General features: G+C 42.8%; 2 protein-coding genes across 4 annotated transcripts in view; both read left to right on the top strand.

The window, feature by feature from the left end:
- LOC308148808 (E3 ubiquitin/ISG15 ligase TRIM25-like) overlaps positions 1–6,752 on the top strand; it is an 11,894-nt gene extending 5,142 nt beyond the window's left edge. Inside the window, exons 5-10 of one of the 2 annotated variants that reach the window (XM_080520337.1) lie at positions 318–477; positions 552–590; positions 1,271–1,351; positions 1,984–2,061; positions 3,443–3,523; positions 3,572–6,752. In XM_080520337.1, coding sequence (XP_080376463.1) covers positions 318–477; positions 552–590; positions 1,271–1,351; positions 1,984–2,061; positions 3,443–3,523; positions 3,572–3,996 — 864 coding nt within the window. In that variant the 3' untranslated portion in view covers positions 3,997–6,752. Of the gene's footprint in view, positions 1–317; positions 478–551; positions 591–1,270; positions 1,352–1,983; positions 2,062–3,442 lie in introns of both variants that reach the window. The other variant, XM_080520336.1, reaches the window with a different exon arrangement.
- A 1,072-nt stretch (positions 6,753–7,824) lies between these two features.
- On the top strand, positions 7,825–19,885 carry man2b1 (mannosidase, alpha, class 2B, member 1). Of its 2 annotated transcripts, XM_080520682.1 has the most exons (23): positions 7,825–7,951; positions 8,222–8,324; positions 8,932–9,105; positions 9,206–9,399; positions 10,246–10,378; positions 10,500–10,645; positions 11,755–11,954; positions 12,074–12,194; positions 13,087–13,165; positions 13,354–13,463; positions 13,537–13,644; positions 14,382–14,498; positions 15,475–15,657; positions 15,944–16,041; positions 16,515–16,635; positions 16,900–17,018; positions 17,093–17,194; positions 17,841–17,928; positions 18,002–18,082; positions 18,174–18,398; positions 18,995–19,144; positions 19,223–19,325; positions 19,526–19,885. In XM_080520682.1, the coding sequence occupies exons 1-23, from the start codon at positions 7,832–7,834 to the stop codon at positions 19,627–19,629; spliced, it is 2,979 nt and encodes a 992-aa protein (XP_080376808.1). In that variant the 5' UTR covers positions 7,825–7,831; the 3' UTR covers positions 19,630–19,885. The 2 variants fall into 2 exon arrangements, 1 of the variants encoding a protein (XP_080376808.1); XR_013937223.1 differs by lacking the exon at positions 19,526–19,885 and having other exon boundaries at positions 19,002–19,144.
- The last annotated feature ends 176 nt before the right edge of the window (positions 19,886–20,061 follow it).

Genomic DNA, 20,061 nt, shown 5'->3' with positions numbered 1-20,061 from the left:
ATGTCAGATACTTTTTAGGCTCTGAAGAAGTCGGTTTCTCTTGAATGAGTTGTGAGGCATTAGCAGCTCTTCCATTTGATATCCAGCTAATACAGCTAATGCATCCCAGAGGTCGTAATAATTCACCAGAGTGCACGTTGAGAAAAGCCCAGAGAGGAGAGAATGAGTCAGCAGTGACTGGTGGAAAAAAAAAAAAAAAAAAAATTAAAACAGCACCTTGCCTGAGTGCTTTTTTTGTTTGAATTCAATTGTACAAGGAATTAAGCAGGGAGGGTGAGGCCGAATTTTCCACTCCACTGTCTTGTCGTCCTGCTCAGGCGGCGCCGCTGCTCTGCGTCCCTCTCGCCGCCGGTCGGCACTCCCGAGCCCTCAGCCTGCCCACGGAGGCCTTTAGCGGCGCCCGGCGGGCGCTGTGCCACCTCCGCAGCCGCATGGAGGAGGTCTGCCGGGAGGAGGTGGACAAGATCAGCCGGGCAGGTACGCTGCGCCGCACACAGCCCGGACACCGCGGCTCCTCCCTCGGATTCACAACGATTATGTTTCTCTTGCAGTTAATGAGAACTACGTATCTGGTGGAGAGTGTTTCAAAGGTAAGCAGAGGAAACACGAGATATATATATATATATATATATATATATATATATACACACACACACACACACACATACCCTCACATCTGAGGTGACCCACTTTTAGTCGGCTGCAAGGTTCGACACGACATTTAACACTACTAGAAACAGTGGCGGTGTTAAATATTGATGGAGAAGAGCACGGTGGGATGTCTGGCGCAACATACTCTGGCTCTGCTCCAGATAATCTGGATTAGATCCAAAGCAGAAGGTGGAAAAAGTCCTCACGTTCTTTACTTAAGTCGAAACAACTGCTGAAAGAAGAGCAACCATTAGAGTCCTATACTGTCACCACAGACACCATTTGGCATGCACAGTTATTATAACCATAGTTCCCAGTACTCTCTAAAATAATAATGCTGGACCTCCAGATAATGGAAGTTAAGTTATACAGATCACATTTGCAGAAGTCTTGTCATATAATAGCTGTAGCTTTGAAGGTTTGTTGTTGAATCCAAGTTTTGCAGAAAATCTATTTTAGAGAATGTTCTCAGTGACAGTTTTTGACAGAATTGATGGATTTTTTTTTTTTTTTTTTAAACACGTTTTTTAACTGATTAACTGACATTTTTACTGATTTCTTAAGACATGCATGTTTGAAAAACGTACCAAATCCCATTCATATGTATTATATTGGGGAGGTGGACAAAATGACAGCGAGGAGAACGCCAAACCTCAGCAAACACAACCATCAATGTGTGCGGGGCATCCGGACAACAGGGGTAAGTGTAAAAACATGGAACAAAGGGAAGTGTTGGTAAATGTTTGTGGACTAACCCTTTAACTTTCACAAAAAAAACGATGATTTCGTCTGCCTCTTCGCTCAAAATCTTACTAACGAGTCGAATCTAACTAAACTGTCTCCGCGCTGCACAAAGTGACTTTAACGTCCTTTACAGTTTGACAAAGGCCAGAAAGCATCTTGTCAATGGGGTGTGCAACATCTGGAACAAATCAGTCCGCTCCATCTGTTTGAGTCTTTGTGTTACTGTTATGAGCCCAGGGATGGCAACGGACGCCGAACAGCATGAAAACATGAACTTCACACTAACCCTCGTGCATGTAAACCTCTTTTACTTTCTTTCCTTCCAATAACCAGATTCTCTGAAGCATGTTTGGTGTTGTCTGCCCGGCCGACCAGTTATTCACAACACCCAATCACAATATCCAATCACAAATGTGGTGTTTGCATTTTTTTTTTTTTTGTCGATGTCTGAAATCTTCCACGTGGTACACACCCACATTTCTGTCTCTTTTCAGTCGCCTTCATCTCATTGATATGAAACAAGCAGCTTTTTTTCCCTTCCACCATTTCACTCTGTTTTGTTTGTTTTTGTCATTTCTTTCTTTACAGCCGTGCCAGTGTCGTTCCCCTTGTCCTCTTTGTCTCTGCAGCCGGCTGATCAGAGGATGAGGGCGGTTTTCCTCAGGTGTAAGTACCCCGTCCGTCTCACTTTGCTGCAGCCTGTTCCCCCTGCTTCCATTTCCTGTACTCCATCTGTCGTATACCACTTAATTCTATTACTCTCTCTCTCTCTCTCTCTCTCGCTCTCTCTCTCTCTCTCTCTCTCTTCATCTCGTCTTCTGTCGCTGTCTGATGCACCCATTCAGCATGCAGCCTTCTCTTCCACATTTGCTCTCGCTCGTTCTCCTCTCTGCCTTTGACCCCATGCCCCCTCCGTTCTTCTCCATGCGCTCCTGGCTCACCACCTAATGAGTCTTTCTGAGAAACTTGAGAGCCTTGTATAGATCCTCATTAATGATGGATGGTGATCATACTGTATGGACGACAGTGACATTCTGGTCTGTCATTAAGATTACTGACCTCGTCCTGACACAAACACGCCAGCTGACAGGAAGACAGTGCTGCAGCACCTTGTTAGGCCTCAATAATTCATTTTGGTTCAAGGAGGTCTGAGGCTGTACGTGTCGTTTGTTTCATCAGTGCCATAATGTCAACTGAGACCGTCTCTTTGAAAGCCTTGATTCCTAAATTGAACCTCTATACTCCCTCTGTGCTTTCTGTCGTAGAGACGACTGCTCAATTCTGAGATTTTGCACTGACAGAGTCTGTTTAATAGCTTGATGGATCTTGTTTTTACGACCATCAAAGTGTCTAGCCACCCCCCCCTCACCAGCCCGTTGGCCACTGGTCAGAGTGCAAGAAAGAACGATGATTGTTTTGTGTCATGGCTGTGCATCTTAACAACAATGGCCTGGTGAGTTACACAGAGTGCAACATTTCCAAAGCGAACTGCTATCCTTATCCATGTAAACAGCAAAAGGGCAGCTTCTCTGAAATGTGCAGCTCATTTTGACAACTTTGCCCCCTGAACAAAAATATTTACTTAAATGATTTCCAGTCAATCATTGTTGTGTAAACAGGCTATTAACAGCAGGCCTCCAGTTGTGCTCGGATATACTTCACAATGTAAAATGCTCAATTTGTAAAATGAAAGTGCACCTTGTTGTGTAACGGAGGGCTCAAAGTGGACCGTCACTTCATCTCCATCATGTCCATTAATGAGGTGGTCAAGCACATGTTTACACGACTTCAGTGGTTTGTAAAAGCTGACATCAGGTCATCAAGGATTTTTTTTTCAAATGTGCTGGAAAACAGCTGATGAGGAGGCTGGCGTCAATTTACAAGCTCTTGAGTCTACATGATAGGAGCCCTTACAAACTTTTGAGTCTGGCCAATTAGAACATGAGTGAGCTTCACAGAAAGGAAGATAAATTAACTTGATCTGAGTATTAAAACGAGCCCTTCCGGCTGTTTGTTTTCTTAACTGTCTTTGTGTCCTCTCTTCTAGTTTTATCCCGTCTGTCCTTGGACCCTGACACAGCCCATCCAACTCTGGTTCTCCTCGAGGGACCCCAGGGGGCCCATTGTGGTGAGGAACCGCAGTCCTACCCGCCTCACCCCCAGCGCTTTGACTCAGTTGCACAAGTCCTTTGCAGGGAGGGTCAGTTTGGCGGCGCCAGCTACTGGGAGGTGGAATGGAGCGGCGGCGGGTGGGTGGACATCGGCGTCACCTACCGAGGCATTGGACGCAAAGGTGGAGGAAAGCCCTGCCTCCTCGGGCGCAACGATAACTCTTGGCGGCTGAGGTGTACGCACGCCGGATATGCCGCGTGGCACGACAACCGCAAGACCACGGTGGCCGCGCCACCCTGCCCCAGGATCGGCGTGTTCCTGGAGCGCCACAAAGGAACCCTGTCCTTCTACAGCGTGTCGGACTCGCTGGTGCTCCTGCACACTTTTCGATGCCCGGTCTCTCAGCCACTGTACCCGGCCTTCCGACTGGACCTGGACTCCACCCTGGTCATCTGCCCCCGTGACGGAGGCAACGCAAATCCCACCTGAGGACAACGCACTCATCAGCTGCAAGAAAGGGCTGTTCATTATGCTGAATGATACAAACACTTGACACACAGGTGGAAGAGTTGCAGGCGCTGAGGCAACAACATCAGGAAGAAAAGTCACTATCTGCAACCAAACGCTTGTCTTTTTTTCCATCTTTGTTTGTTTTCCGTCAGTGCATCTGTCTATTGGAACTGCCTTAATTGCTAATATCACTGTCAGGGTTATCTGGACTGGGAATGCATTTAACAATGTATGAAAAAAACACAAAAAAAAGTGAAAATTGAGATTTGAGCATAAAAGGCACTACCACAGATAGTTAAATTTCCTTTTGATGAAAAATATGAGCTGTGAGGATCAAAAACAGTCTTTAAAGGGCATATGTGGGACGTGTTGTCCCACACATATCTAACAAGCTTACACCAACATGAAGGTACAAACCAGTATTCACCTCTACCTGCGGTTTCTTGACGTTTGTGTGGAAAACATGGCTGTGCTTTTATGCAACTGTGGGTGGATTTCCACCTTCATCTCAGCCTCATTAACAAGTGACCTAAAAAGCTTCATACTGTTTTTAAACCTGCAAAAGTGACCTCATTTTCAGAGTTGGATACATCAAATGCCATATTGTAGCTGTGTACCAAGTCACATATATTAAGGGTGTATGCTGTCAGATGTTTTTTTTAATCTAAGCCTTGATGGTTATCTAGGTACGTTTCAATTAGAAATTTATTATTCTGTTCATATATTTGGGGAGGAATGTATCGAAAAAAATGGTGGAAAAAGGAGGAGAGTAAGGCATTTTGCACTAACATCAAAGTTAGTATCCGCCGGTTCCCTTTTAAGTTGTTTTAAGGTAATCAGAAGTTTACAATATTTCATCCCTAAGATAATCTTCATATTTGAAATGTTTGTTTGTCTTTTAATTTGAAACACTATAAATCCAATCGAGAAAGAAGTACCAGTCACATTTTGTGTGATGATGCTGGAAGCCTCATTTGATTTTTTGACATTTAATTTAGCCACTTTGTTAGAAACCACATTTTTCATAAAATTATGTGTTGGACATTTTCATTGTTTACTTTTGTTATTAACTTTTAATTACACTTTTTATGTTACAGAAAAACCAAAACGCTCTCAGCCTTTACTTTAGATATTTAACCAAACCTCATTAATAAAAACCAAAAGAACTGGAGATGCAAAACTGCTACCATACTTTTGGATTCATGAAGGAATTCCTTTAGTGTCTAAGGAATGTAAAAACTGCTAAACTGCTAATTCAAACTAGCAGTTCAACGAATATTTTCGAGTAGCTGAGGTCGCTGTTGTTTGGGGGGGAATCATAGCTTCTTTTGTTATTTCTCTTTTTACTCTGTTTGCTAATTTCAGCTGTTACCTTTACACTCACTGCTCAAGAAAATAGCTACGTATAACAGTCAAACTCATTTACAGCTCAAAAACAAGTCTTTATTTTATGTTTTACAATCATGAAGGATATCATATTTCTGTCATGACAGAACCACTCGAGAAAATGTTCAAAATGTATTTTGAGATGAGGTTTTTTTCTATTCACTATGTTAAGCCAAAATACTTTAATGCAACTTGCTGACTCACTGTGGCGTATTGGATGTTTCAGCCACTCAATATGATACCGCTATCCAAAATAGTAGTTTTGTTTTTTATTTTCCTGTCATTTTACAAAAAACGATGTCGCAGCCTTAACTCTGCAGCGAAAAAGACTCAAAACATCAAAGTGCCTAAAGCGCCTGCACAGTGCAAAGCTCACCATCACCGGTTCAACACGACACTAACAACAATGGGGTGAAATTAGTCCCAGTCCACATCCTCCTGGGACTTAATAGTTTTATAGTTGACAGTCACCTTAATAGCAATCCAACTTCATTGAGTGTCGATAGAAATGTCCATGTACTCCCATTGTTTATGATGCACTGTTCTCTGCACCCGTGTGTGTGGTTTCATTACAGAACCAACCAACAGCACCAATGAGGCCATAAGCCTGGCATTTTGACTACATCGTTTTCAATGTTTCTGCCGTTTCTGCATAAGTAAACATCATTTTAAGAGGTGTGGAAATTAAAATGCAAAATCAATACATTTTCACTTGTAACTTTCTTGCGTAAATGAGGCCATATGTTTTGTGCAGTAAAAGATCACATGTTTGTATTTAGCATGCCTCATTATCCAGTTCTATTGAGATACCTTATTAAATCAGATCATATCCATCATACTGCTGCTGTTTACCCTGAACTCCCACTTTAAACGGTCTGATTGTAGCTTGGCATTGGAGACGGATCCTCACTGTTATGGTTTTATAAGATGCAAGAGCGACCTTGCCTTCCCACAGAATGGACGCCATACTGCAGCCACTGCCTTTCTGGGATTATAACTCTGTTTTATTTGTAAAAATTAATAAGTATAGAAAAGGTGCTTCTCTAAAGGATTATGATTGCCTGACCAAGCACTGTGTGAGTCCTTTTAAACCAAAATTATTGGAGTGTCCACACTTTGAATTCCAAAGATATAAAAAAAAAAGAAATCACATGTACAGTTAATTTAGTATGAGATATGTAAAGGTGGTTTTGCCACAAAGTGCATTATTTCACAAACTGTAGCACTAAAACTGCAATCAGTTACTGTTATTGTTTTGCTAATGTGTTCGTAAAATGTGTTTAGTTTTTTGTGTGTGGTTTGTTTTTTTTCAAGACTTTCACTGTGACTTTGCAATAAACAGATTATTGGCTGTCTGGATCGGCAGTGTGGAGCTGTTTTATTTCATGGAAATTGGTTTATTCAATTTGTCTGCTTCTAGTGATGGTTGAATGGATTTCCAAATGCAACATGATAAGTCATTTTTATAATTGCTCCTTTTTTGAACTCTTGACAGGCCTTGTCCTGTCTTGAAAAATATAAAGAATTGTACCAGATGCACATTTATCGCCATTGCAATATCAACATTCGCAGTGTCTATATCGAAATTGTTGCTAGACATATGGCAAGAGACTCAACTTCAGCAATTAAAGTATACAAATGTTGCATTTGTGAAATGCTGCTGGTGAGAAGGGTAAACGTACTTGTGAAAAACAAGCATGGAATGAAAACAACTGGGCCCAAGAAGATAAAGAGCACTTTTATATGTTAACGACATGAAAAAATAATAGAGCACCATCACTACAGAGAGGGATATTCACACACTGGACAAAAACGCACCTTCCTTTAAGACATGGATTGCAGAACTTACTGAGTGCACATGGGAAGGAAAATGAAAGCAAGTCTCTCAAATGTGAAACCCTTGAGAAGATATAGCCACAAATTCAGTTATACTGGTCAAGAATAACCGCTGACTATATATTAAGAGATATTTCTTGTACATGTACACTTTTCCTGATGGTATATTAGGGTCTGAATAGACCCAAGATTTTTCTTTATTTTTACTAAGTGTTGTAGTTCTGGAGACCACATTTTCAAGAGCTTGGTCTTGACTCAGTTTGGGGTTTGGTGGACTTAACTACGACACTGCCTATTATTTCTTACTTTGCATTTGTCCGATTTTATGCCTTCCTCTCGTTCTCTGTCATTTATTTGTTGATTTTTACATGCCTGTGCACGAAAAACTTATATATATGAATCAAATATTTAAAAATAATTCATTCAGATGTAGTCTACGTTTTTTTTCTATGGTCTAACCTGACAGTCATTACTGAGGGAAACACTTTCCCCTTTGCCTCCACCTCCTGGCGGTACCGCCCCGGTGGAGGCTCTGTCACGTGACCGCGGCGACATAAACAGAAATCACGTGATTGAAGGGAAAGTTTCCACCATGGCGGCCGACAGGCAGCGGCTGTATGCGGCTCTGCTGCTCCTCTTCCTCCTCTATAGCGGGCTCTCTGCTTTCCCCCTCGGCCAGGAGGAGAGAGCGGGGGTCTCCTGCGGATACGAGGTGGGCTTGCTTTTTAAAAAAATATGATAAATGAAAGTTTCAGAGCCGCTTTCGGGTACTTTAATAGTTACTGTCATCAGGAGACTGGTGTATATCTGCTAATAAAGTGTGTGTGTGTGGTGTGTGGTGTGTGGTGTGTGTGTGGTGTGTGGTGTGTGGTGTGTGGTGTGTGGTGTGTGGTGTGTGGTGTGTGTGTGTGTGTGTGTGTGTGTGTGTGTGTGTGTGTGTGTGTGTGTGTGTGTGTGTGTGTGTGTGTGTGTGTGTGTGTAGTCATGTCACCCCACCAAGCCCAACATGCTGAACGTCCACCTGGTTCCTCACACTCACGACGATGTCGGCTGGCTCAAGACTGTGGACCAATACTACTATGGAGGTCTCTCTCTCTCTCTCTCTCTCTCTCTCTCTCTCTCTCTCTCTCACTATTTGCTGATCCTATCTTATTGGCTGGATGGATTTAGAGTTTCTCTCACAAGTCACCTCCTGATTAAAGTTTTAGTGACCGCAGGTGAACTGTTGTTGTTGTGCAGTCCCATCATTCAGCAAACATGCAGTTTTTTTTTTTTGTTTTTTTTTTAAGTTATTGAAAGCTGATTTTGGATCAATAAAACTATTGATTTAAGTTTAAAACCCAAATATAGCACCTTTACCTTTATCTATCAGACGTCCTGGTAACGGCTACTGTATGTTTTTAATGGTTTTTCCGTCACGAGTTTTATAGGGAAGCGTGTGTTTCCTCCTGCGGGTGACCGTCACCTGCAGGTGACCGTCACCGACACTGCCTACTGTCTCACTGTGTGCTCAACATTTTACAATAACAAGGGCCTTTCTCAAAGTTTTTGACCTGTGTAGCTACAATCAGAATACAAAGCTGGCATCTGAAATGTCGTATCTGTCATTTATAGACCATCCTGTTTAGAATCGTGTTCTGTCGCTCCCACGTCATGTATTTTAGAAGCTTTTTCTGCTCTCTCTGTGTGCAGATCGTAACGACATCCAGCACGCAGGCGTCCAGTACATCCTGGACTCGGTGGTGGACCAGCTGCTAAAGAACTCTGACCGGCGCTTCATCTACGTGGAGACGGCGTTCTTCTTCCGCTGGTGGAAGCAGCAGAGCGCCGGCATGCAGCAGACGGTCAAACAGCTGGTCAATGAAGGTTTGTGAGCTGAAGCTGAGCCGCTCCATTCATACAGGTGAGTTTTGGCTTTCAAATCTTCCTCCTCCTCCTCCTCCTCCTCCTCCTCCTCCTCTCTCAGGCCGTTTGGAGTTTGTGAATGGTGGCTGGTGCATGAGCGACGAGGCCACCACGCACTACAGCGCCGTCATCGACCAGATGACGATGGGCCTGAGGTTCCTCAATGAGACCTTCGGGCTGTGCGGACGACCCCGCGTCGCCTGGCACATTGACCCCTTCGGCCACGCCCGGGAACACGCCTCCATGTTCGCACAGGTCACTTCAGAGGAAATCAGGCTCGTTTAGACCAGATTTCTCCTTTGCTTTCTTTATTCAACCTGCAGTACATTAGAAGTATTTGTTAAAATGGGGGGGGGGGGCATTAAAAATTGCAGATCAGCGGTAATTTGACGTCCTTCAAATCAGTACTTCAATTGGTTGTAAGAAGGAGGAGCTTCTAGCTTATTTTAGCAGTTAAAAACTGTTAAATATATTAAAGTTTGGAAATGTATTTATTTACATTTTATAATTTGATCTGGATGTATTCTTTAGTTGGGTTTTTTTCAAGTAATTCCATTTTTACACCTTGTATTGCATGTGTTTAACAAAAAGCCGAAACATTTTTTAAATTGTATTAAAAATAAATGAATAAACATAAATAAGAAAACAAAATATACAAAATTATTTTAAAAAAATCTGAAAATTAAATACAAATGAATACAATCTAAATTAAAGAAGTAAAATCAATTAATATATTAAAATGACCAAATCTGCAAAATTTGAAAAACAAAATAAGAATAAATGTTAAAAAATATATATATATAATTGGATTAAAAATGTATTCCAAATATGCAACATTTAACAAATCAATTGAGAATAACTCAATAATAAATGCAATAAAAAAATATACATATAAATTAAGAGGATTAGGTGTCAATCAGAAAACTATATTTAATATGCCATCATTACTTTACTTTAGTGAAGACCTTTATTTGTCACAAACTTATTTAAGTACACAGTAGATAGATAGATAGATAGATGTGCGTCTATAGAAAGTGTTAAATGTATAAATCAAAGTGTGGAAACATGAGCAATATTTTTTTACTGTGCTCCTGGTTCCAGATGGGCTTCGACGGTTTCTTCTTCGGCCGGGTGGATTACCAGGACCGGCATCGCAGGATGGCCGCTCGGGAGCAGGAGCTGCTGTGGAGGGCCTCGGACAGCCTGGACCCCCCGCTGGCTGACCTCTTCACCGGTAAAGGGAGACACACACACACACACACACACACACACACACACACACACGCAAAAAAAAAAAGTTACCGAAAACCTCCCCTGAGTAAAGGGTCCTCACCCCCCCACCTGCCCCACCACAGGGATCCTGCCCAACGGCTACAACCCCCCCGAGGGCTTCTGCTGGGACCAGTCCTGTGACGACCCGCCGATCCGGGACGACCCCGACCTGGAGGACTACAACGTGGACGACGTGGTGCAGCGCTTCCTCAACATCGCCAACAGCCAGGTCTCTCACTCTGTCACCGTTGCATTAAATTTTCTTTGGTCAGTTAATAAGTGTTCTGGATTAATCCCACTCTTTCATATTTAAACATTACATTATGAATGCACAATGCATGGAAACGTCATTTATCGTGGTTCCCTCAGTTTATTTCTCCATGTTGATTTCACTGTGACATTACTTTTTTGAAGCTATTTCATCATTTTTGTGGATTAATCGTGATTAATCCCACTTTTCTTTCTTATCTTAGCCGAGCATGAAGGCACGGTGTATCGAAACATGTTTGTATCCCACTGACAGTTTTTTTTTTTTTTAGTTTAATAATTTATGGATTAATCGTGTTTAATCCCCATTGTCTTTCATATTTAAACATTAGATTAGATGTGAATGCACAGTGCATAGAAACACTTTTTTTTGGCCTTTTTCTACATGTTATTACAATAACATCAAAATGTTGTGGATTAATCCCATTTATTTACACTTCTCCTTTGATATTTAAACATTAAACTGGCAGAGCGTTTGTACACAGTGCATGACAACACCACTTCTTTTAGTTCACTCAGTCTTTATCTATGTTTACATCCCAATAACAATGTCTTTAGTTGAGTACACATTTTTGTGGATTAGTGGTGATTAATCCCATCTTTGTTTCGTATTCAAACAATGTGTGAAAACGTCACCTTTTTGAGTCTTTTTCAACATGTTCATATAACCAATAACATAAAATGTGCTAATATATATAATTCAGTAAAATCTTTTTTCTTTCGTGCCTTTCTGGCTCCTCCTGTTAACGTCTTCGTTTAGATTCCAGTGTCCTGGATTATTTGACTGCCCCAGTGTGCACACTTATCCTTTTATTTACTTACAATTATTCTCAGAAACCTTCCCACAGAGACTGTGTATCGATGTTTTGGTTTTTTTTTTTTATGACACAACATCCATCCAATAAGCATTTTATCACTGTTTTGAGTGCGGAAAATTCTGTTTCTGGGAGGAAAACAAATAAAAAATACACAAAATGAACCATAAAATCTTATAAAAAGTCGGCGCAGGAGTTTAATTTATGTTGATATTAAAAGATTAGACGATAACATTTAACTCCCTTTTTTTTTTAGGCTACTGTGTATAAAACCAATCACATCGTCATGACCATGGGCTCAGACTTCCAGTATGAAAACGCCAACCTGTGGTACAAGAACCTGGACAAGCTGATCCGCTACGTGAACGGCGAGCAGGCGAACGGCAGCAGAGTCAACGTGCTGTATTCCACGCCGTCGTGTTACCTGCAGGAGCTGCACCGGGCCAACCTCTCCTGGTAACCAGGCCAGACCCCCCCCACCCCCCCACCCCCACCCCAAAAACTAGCACAGGAAGTCGACAACGCAGAGGCGTTTCGTGCGCTTCATCATCACGTCGTTCTTCTTTTCCTCCCAGGGCTTTGAAGACGGACGACTTCTTCCCGTACGCAGACGACGATCACGATTTCTGGACCGGATACTTCACCAGCCGGCCGGCGCTCAAACGCTACGAGAGGGTCAGCAACAGCAACCTGCAGGTGATCGGCGACGCGATCCATTTGTAGGAGAAGGCAAAAAAAAACAATATCGTTTTTTTACTGTTTTATTTCATAATCAACATCCTACACATCCAAGAAGTCACTGACTTGTCTATAAAATATAGGTTGTTTTTTTCCCCACCAGCAAAAATTTAACAAAGCTGCATTTAGGAAAATAATCATTTTTAATAAAAAATAAATAAAAAAAACTTTAGGACTCTACTCTCAATTAATAAATAGTGTTGTTTTTTGTTTTTCTTAGAGAGACATACATCTGCTCCCCATGTGGCTTTGCACACTTTGAGTCTTTTTCTTCCAAACAGCCTCAGATTAGAGTTTTTTTTACTATGAATAATGTAATCACTGTAAATCAGAGTTGTCAACGACTCTGATTTACTTTCACGAGCCACCACAGCACCGCTTGATCTCATATTAGCAGAATGATCTGTAAACCAGAAGATTTCAGATTATAATTCAGTGTTTCTGCTGCTCGCTGCTGACTAGTAATCTGCTGATGTCACTGGGAAATCCTCAATGAAATTGAAAATAGCTGTTATTATTATTGGCTTCATTACATGTAAAATGGTCATGTTATTGGCCATTATTACTTCGTTGGTTGGGTCTTGCATCTTAGCAAGAAGAGCTAGCAACTGTTGCATCATAATATTGGTGGAAAAGAAGACTAGTCTTGTTTAGTTTTTTAATGGATTTGAAGTTTAGCAAAATGTAATCATGATTTCCAGACGCATAAAACTACAGTAATTCTTATTGGGTAAAAACTGGACCTATTCAGCTGCTCAACCAAGTGACACACTGGTAGAGACTTCCTGTAGCAGTAAATACATTTTTATATGTCTCGTGTCGTTTGCTTTTCCTCCTTTTGAACTTTCAGACATGTAAACAGCTGGAGGTCCTCGGCGGTCCGTCTTCCACCTCGGGGCCGTTCGGACAAGACGACAGTCTGACCCTGCGTGAGATTCTTCAACAAACGTTATTGACTGTGTTGTTGTTGGTGCGATAGGAAAGCCTCTTGTGTTTGCCTGACTGAGGTTGTCTGACCTCAGACCCGTGGGCGTATTGATAAATACGACAGAAATAGCCTCTTGATAAAACCTCCAAGGGTTTACTTGGTCTGATCAGAAGCGCTGTGTCTGTGCAGAGAGGGCCATGGCGGTGGCTCAGCACCACGACGCCGTGTCGGGCACCGAGAAGCAGCACGTGGCCAACGACTACGCCCGGAGGCTGGCGACTGGCTGGCAGCACTGTCAGGTATGTTCAAAAGCTACGGATGAGGCTGTAAAGTGAGTTGTAAAGTGTTTGACCGGACGTTTTGTCCCCCCAGGTGGTGGTCAGTAACAGTCTGGCCGCTCTCAGCGGTTCACTCGCCCAGCGGGTCTACTGCGACAACCTGAACATCAGCGTGTGTCCGCTCACCGAGTCCAGCGAGAAGGTAACGCACAAACACTGTTTTGTTTTTTGGGGGGGGGGGGGGTTTCTGTTTGTTGAAACAGATTTCAAAGTAATATCAACTTTTTAACAAATTTCTTAAGAGCAGCAGAAACGACACAACACTGAGACGTGAGCAGGCAATTCAGAATCTCAATCTCAAGTGATTTAAAGTATGAATAATTTAAAAAAAACCCTCACATTGTCTCACACATTCTCATCCGTTTTATTGGGTCGACTCTACTTGGCCCCTTTCTCATATTGGTATTTGTCGTCCGAAATCGATCACCCCCACACGTCACGCTGCTCCAGGAACCTTCACAAACAACGGCCTTGCTCTCTAATGAAACTATCGTCATTTTCATCAGGTATACTCTGCGTCACTACAAAAAAAAAAAAAAAAAAAGAACTTTTAAAGTTAAATGTTATTATGACCCTGTTTTAAGGGTTCATCCACTTGAGATGAAACTGGGCACAATGTGACCTCCACACTAAAATGTGTTTGGCCCCTCTGGTCTTGAGCCAACTGATGAATGTTGCTTTATGAATATCTTGTACATGCAGTTTAGATTTTGCTTGAGACGAGCCAATTTTTATATATATATACTGTATTTCTGAGCGTCTTTTTTTTTTTTTTTTTTTTTCAACATAGCAGAACTTGCTTGTAATTTGTTGCTTTAAAAATCCAAAAGGAGCTAAAATCCGACTAAAGCTGACTACGTTTCTCCCTTTGCGACTCAGTTCTCCGTCAGCGTGTACAACCCTCTGGCTCGGCCCGTCGTCTGGCCCGTCCGGCTGCCGGTCAATGGGACGGCGTACCTCATCTTGGACGCCGACGGCCAGCCGGTGGACAACCAGGTCGGTGTGAAGTGTGAGAGGAGCTGCGGCGAGCTTCACGGTGAAAACATCTGAGAAGGACATCTACTTTTATCGTGTTTCCCACATGTATTGTCATCAATGTTTCTCGTCATTGTGTGTTGGTGTGCTGTAACAATCTATCCAGTTATCTTGAGTCAACCAGGCAAAGAAAACGTGATAACGATGAAAATGATAACTCGACTTTTGGAAACGAAAAGTGGGAAGTATTTCGACCTACATTTGACTCCTGTGGGTTTTTACAATTGTGAAAATACAAATAGATCAATTTTACTTCATATCTGTGCATGAAAATACTGTTGAATATGTTAAAGATTTAAATTAACGTAGAGTTCTGGTTTAAAAATGCAGCTTGTTCGGCACAAACGGGAATATTTCCCGACATTTGATTATTTAATCATTGATTGTGTTGGTATACTGTAATATGGGCAGAACCTGGGAAGGTTAAACAACTTAATCTTTAATTGGCTAACAAATGTTCTGTCCAATTATCTTGAGTCGACCTCTTTTCATTCAGTGTTTCTCTTGATTTGGGTCGATGACAATGGAAATGTCTGGATAACTACACTTTTCTTCAAGAGGAAATAATTCATTTGCTCTTTACAACGTAAAAATAGAAATAAATCTAATAAATTTAATATTTCATCTTGAAAAAAGTTGAGTATGAATATTAAAACACTTGATTTATTGAAGTCGTGAGCTGCTTCTTATTAAGGGGGTGACAAATTAGTCCAGAAACTGCTGTTTCAGAGAACAAAGCTTTTTAATATTCTGGAAACACAAAGAGAAATAATGAGGAAACATCTTCATCTTGATTTCTTTCGCTAGAAATCACAAAACTCATCAGGAATGAGTCTAATGAGATCTTTGCAGTATTGTAAAGTTTCCTTTTAGACTCATTTTTAATCAGAATTCCTCTTTAATACCCGTCTAAACCAAGTTGTTTGTGCTGTTGCAGGTGGTTCCAGTGTCCAGAGCCACTCGGGAGGTGCGGAGGAGCCGAGGCTTCGCCGTCAACGAGCTGATCTTCCAGGTTGGGGCTCCTCCTCTGGGCTACACCACCTACTCCGTGTCCCTGCAGCAGTTCGGGCCTCCAGCAGCCTCCACACGGCAACGGGCAGCCACCGTGATCCAGAACAAGGTGCCGACAGCAGCAGGCATAGACCTCCAGATATATTCAGAGAATATTCAAACTCTCCCTGGCCACAACATTCATCTTGGGTTTTTTTTTTAATGTTAATTTGTAACAAAATCAAGAATTCAATGAGGTCAGTGAGGGTACAGTACTTCTTCCTTTTGGTCGACTAAAGTCACACATTTAACTAGAAAAAAACAAACATGAGCAAGTTTTAATTGTTTAAATCCAGCCAAGTGTATCAGTACTCCTTATTAAAGTTTTTGTTGTTGTTTTTTTAAATATCCTTCAGTTCCTGCAAGCCACCTTCGACCCCGACACCGGCCTCCTGAGCAGCTTCAGCAACCTGGAGACCAAACAGACCATCAAGCTGACGCAGAATTTCTATTGGTTCGTGTCTCTCAAACACTCTTCGCACTAAACAAAAAAAACGAACCATGTTGACGTGTTTTTGTGGCGGTCAGCAGGCTGTGGAAGTGGAGGTAAATGAACAGATCATGAAGATAAGGCGCAGCAACATAGTAAATGCAGCAAATCTGATATGGGTTTCTAGAGTTTCTCTTTAGAATCGACGCTCCCGATCGGCTCTTAAATCTGCGAACAGACGGACTCAATCTTCTCTCCAGGACCAGATCGTTACTGCCATTAAAGAGCATGTCATTGTCTTCTTAAGTCCAAAAAAAAAAAGAGAAAATATCACCTCAGAAACCAATCAGGAAAATACAATAAAGCAGAAATCAAAAGGCCTCAATTTTAACATGACATAAAGGTGAATGCAGTGAGAGAATAGAAAAGAAACGCGTCATTAATCTGGATGGTGTTCCTTCCTCTCCGCCGAAACACTCAAAGACAATTTGTTGCAGGTACAACGCCAGTGACGGGAACAACTCCGCCAGCATCCAGCCTTCTGGGGCCTACATCTTCAGACCCAACTCCTCCACCCCGTTCGTCATCAGCAGGACGGCCAAAACCGAGATCGTCCAGGTTGGAGACTTGTTTTTTTTTTTCATCCAGAAAAGGCAGCGATGACGGGGATTTCTCAGCCGAGTGTGACGTCTTATCGTCTGACACGGAATTCACCATGAAGTGGATGAATCCGTGTTTAGCAGAGCAGCTGCAGCGAGGGAAAACTCCCCGTAGCACGCGTAATGACAATGCATGCAACTGTGGACATGAAACGTAATGAACGACTCTGTGGCTGTGTGAATTTGGGCTGATTTCTATCGCTGTGCTTTGCTCGGAGCGCAGAACTCGGTGGTGCAGGAGGTGCGCCAGTGGTTCTCCCCCTGGGTGTCGCAGGTGGTCCGTCTCTACGCCGACAGCAGAGCTCTGGAGCTGGAGTGGACGGTGGGACCGCTGCCCATCGAGTGAGTGTGCGTGTGCTTTTCCGCGTTTACATTCGAGACGCGGAATGAAAACGCTTTGACGTTTGTCACGTCAGAGACGACCTGGGGAAGGAGGTGATCACCCGGCTGGACTCCAGCATCCAGACTGACGGGTTTTTCTACACCGACTCCAACGGCAGAGAGGTGCTGCAGAGGAAGTGAGTGCTGACTCGTCGTGAGGGAATATCTCGCGACGATTTTGTTGTATTTGGACTTTGGAAGACGTTTCTAATCTGAAGCGTTGAATGTGTGGACACAAGCAAATCACCTCGTCGGGACATTAGGACCACCTTTCCTCGAGGAGGTCATGAGTTCTGTTGTCTTCTTTGGTCCTTTCACTGCTCACACATGAGGTATATAGATCAACGCTGCCCCCACAGGTCAGCCATGGTATTACTCTGTTCTCTCCACATCCATAATCTCCCCAGAATCAAACCAAATTCCACAGATAATTAACACCGAAGGCTCTGCTTGTATTAACACACTAAATAGATGCTTAGTAAATCCATTTAGGAGAATAAACATCAAGATTAGACACTTAATATGATAGAGAATTACTAAAGTAGACGCTTGGTAGAATAAACGCTTGGTAAAATAGACACTTGTACGACAAGACATTTGAAAGTGTGAAAATTGTGTAGATGGAGAATATTTTTCATAGGTTTCTTACCGTGGTAAGGATGAGTCCCATTTTGGTATTTTAAAGTGACACCAATTCATTTGATGAGAAAAGTTTTCTTCTGGTAAAATAGTTCATCATGGACATGAATATTTTTTTGTAAACCCTCTGTTTTCCTCCTTCAGGAAAGACTTCCGGCCCACCTGGAAGCTCAGACAGTCGGAGCCCATCGCTGGGAACTACTACCCCATCAACTCTCGGGCCTTCATCAAGGTGTGAGCGAGTTTCTGCTGCAGGGAGAACTTAAACTCCTGCGATGCTAATCTGCCGTGTCCGTGGTCTTCAGGACGACGTGGACCAGCTCACTGTGGTGACGGATCGCTCCCAGGGCGGAGGAAGCATCCAGAACGGTTCTCTGGAGGTCATGGTGAGTCACTGCGAACATTTCCGACTTTTAGTCTGCACGCTTTAACCTCTCTCTCTCTCTCTCTCGCTCTCTCGCTCTCTCTCTCTCTCAGCTCCACCGTCGCCTGCTCTACGACGACGTCCGCGGCGTCGCCGAGCCGCTCAACGAGACCTCCAGCATCTTCCCGGAGGGGCTGGTGGTCCGAGGCCGCCTCCTGCTCTGCCTGGACCGCCCGGCCAGCGCCGCCGACACACACCGCCCCCTGGCCCAGGAGGTGGTACTGCAGCCACTGCTGACGTTCTCCGAGGGGGAGCTGAAGCCCGACGCTTTGCTGGAGGTGCGTGAGGAGGAATGAATACACACAATCACCGCAGTGAACATGATCCGGAAGCCACGTTTGGCTCTGTGAAGAATTGACAACCAACCAGGAGTCGACTCATTCAGATCATAATGTTTTCTTTCTCATGGTACAAAGACAAAAGTCTTACTCCAGTGTAATTTTTTTTTTTTTTTTTTTTAAGAAATGTATGGATAATATCTTTTTTTGTGCCAGATCTTCTTGTTTTGCCCCGTTATATTTATATTTTGGACTGAGGTGGACAACATAATGTCAAGTGGCAGTCCATTGACATTTATTAGTATTTATGTGGCATATATTGGCAGTACTATAGCATCTAGTGGCATTAATGTGACATCATATATATGTGTTGTGGCATTTAGTGGCACTGCTGATGCTTTTAATGACATTCCTTTGACAGTGTTGTGTTAAATTGGCACATTGTGTGGCATTTTGATACTCTAGTGACAAGGTGACAGTTCAGTGTCTGTGTTTCATTGCAGTGCAGATATCAGTACTAACATGTAATTACATATACATTGCCTTTCATTACAGTAAGTACATTGGCATTTATTCACACTCCAAACTGGGTGAAGTTCTCAGGTCTCCAAGCTGCGCTGCCCCCTGCTGTCCACCTCCTGACACTCAGTTGGTGGGATCAAGACTCGGTGCTGCTGCGACTGGAGCATCAGTTCCAGGGCTGGGAGAGTAAAGTCAACTCGCTGCCGGTCACGGTCAACCTGCAGGTTTGGGCTTTTCTTTTCAAAACACAAATGGTTCCACCGCCTTCACTGAACCGGCACGTTTTGTCTTCATCTGAGCAGAAGTTGTTTTCCACCATGGACGTTCTGGGCGTGTCCGAGCTCAACCTGTCGGCCAATCAGTGGAAAGACGAGATGAGGCGCTTTCAGTGGAACCCTCAGGGAGGTATGCAACAGCTGCACATCTGGCACTTGTACAATTTCTAAAAGAACCTACAGAACCTAAAGATGCTGCCTGGTACATGACATGTCCACTGAATGTGGAATTTAGCATAAATATACCATAAAAGAAGGGGAAGCTTTGGGTTATTATTTTCAAATCATGTGCTGGTTAATCACTCTGTGCCGGTTTTCTTTGGTTTCCAGAGGAGCGCCCCCTGCTGAAGACACTGGAAGACCCGTCCGGGTGGGAGGTGACCCTGAAGGCGATGGAGATCCGGACCTTCGTCCTCAGAGTCCGTCTCAGATAACCCCGCAGTTCTCAATCGAATGAAGAATGAAAAGAGCCAAAACTGAGAATTGAACCAAAATGAGCCAGAGAATCATGATTTCATACAAGCGTCCTGTTTAAGTGGATTTTTAAGCCTTTTCAAACTCGCACTTCCTGTGCCATCACCTTCTGTCTGCCTCGTGTGCAATAAGACTTATGTCTTCCTGCCAAAATGTAAATACAATTTTTAAATGATTTTGTACTGATCGCCGAGCAGCTGACATTAAAATCTTTTTCTGTAATCTCTGTGTATTTTAGTTGTTGGGTCATGTTTCATGAAACTGTTCTGAAAATTAAAAAAAAAAAAAATCTGCTTTACAGTACAGATATTTACTGGAAACATATTTAGAATTTACAGTAAATGTCAAGCTGAACAAAGTCTTTTCATAAAACCAAAGTTTGATATATTCGA

The sequence above is a fragment of the Blennius ocellaris genome (assembly GCF_963422515.1).
Source record: "Blennius ocellaris genome assembly, chromosome: 3".
Taxonomy (NCBI): Eukaryota; Metazoa; Chordata; class Actinopteri; order Blenniiformes; family Blenniidae; genus Blennius; species Blennius ocellaris.
Note: the sequence above shows the minus strand (reverse complement) of the source record. Positions and strands in the feature narration are given on the sequence as shown.

What these genes read in the sequence shown, in the direction of transcription:
- man2b1 (XM_080520682.1), top strand. Translation starts at nt 7,832, where the DNA reads ATGGCGGCCGACAGGCAGCGGCTGTATGCGGCTCTGCTGCTCCTCTTC. An exon ending in TCAACATCGCCAACAGCCAG is followed by an intron (nt 10,646 to 11,754) that starts GTCTCTCACTCT and finishes TTTTTTTTTTAG; the next exon opens with GCTACTGTGTATAAAACCAA. An exon ending in CCACCGTGATCCAGAACAAG is followed by an intron (nt 15,658 to 15,943) that starts GTGCCGACAGCA and finishes AATATCCTTCAG; the next exon opens with TTCCTGCAAGCCACCTTCGA.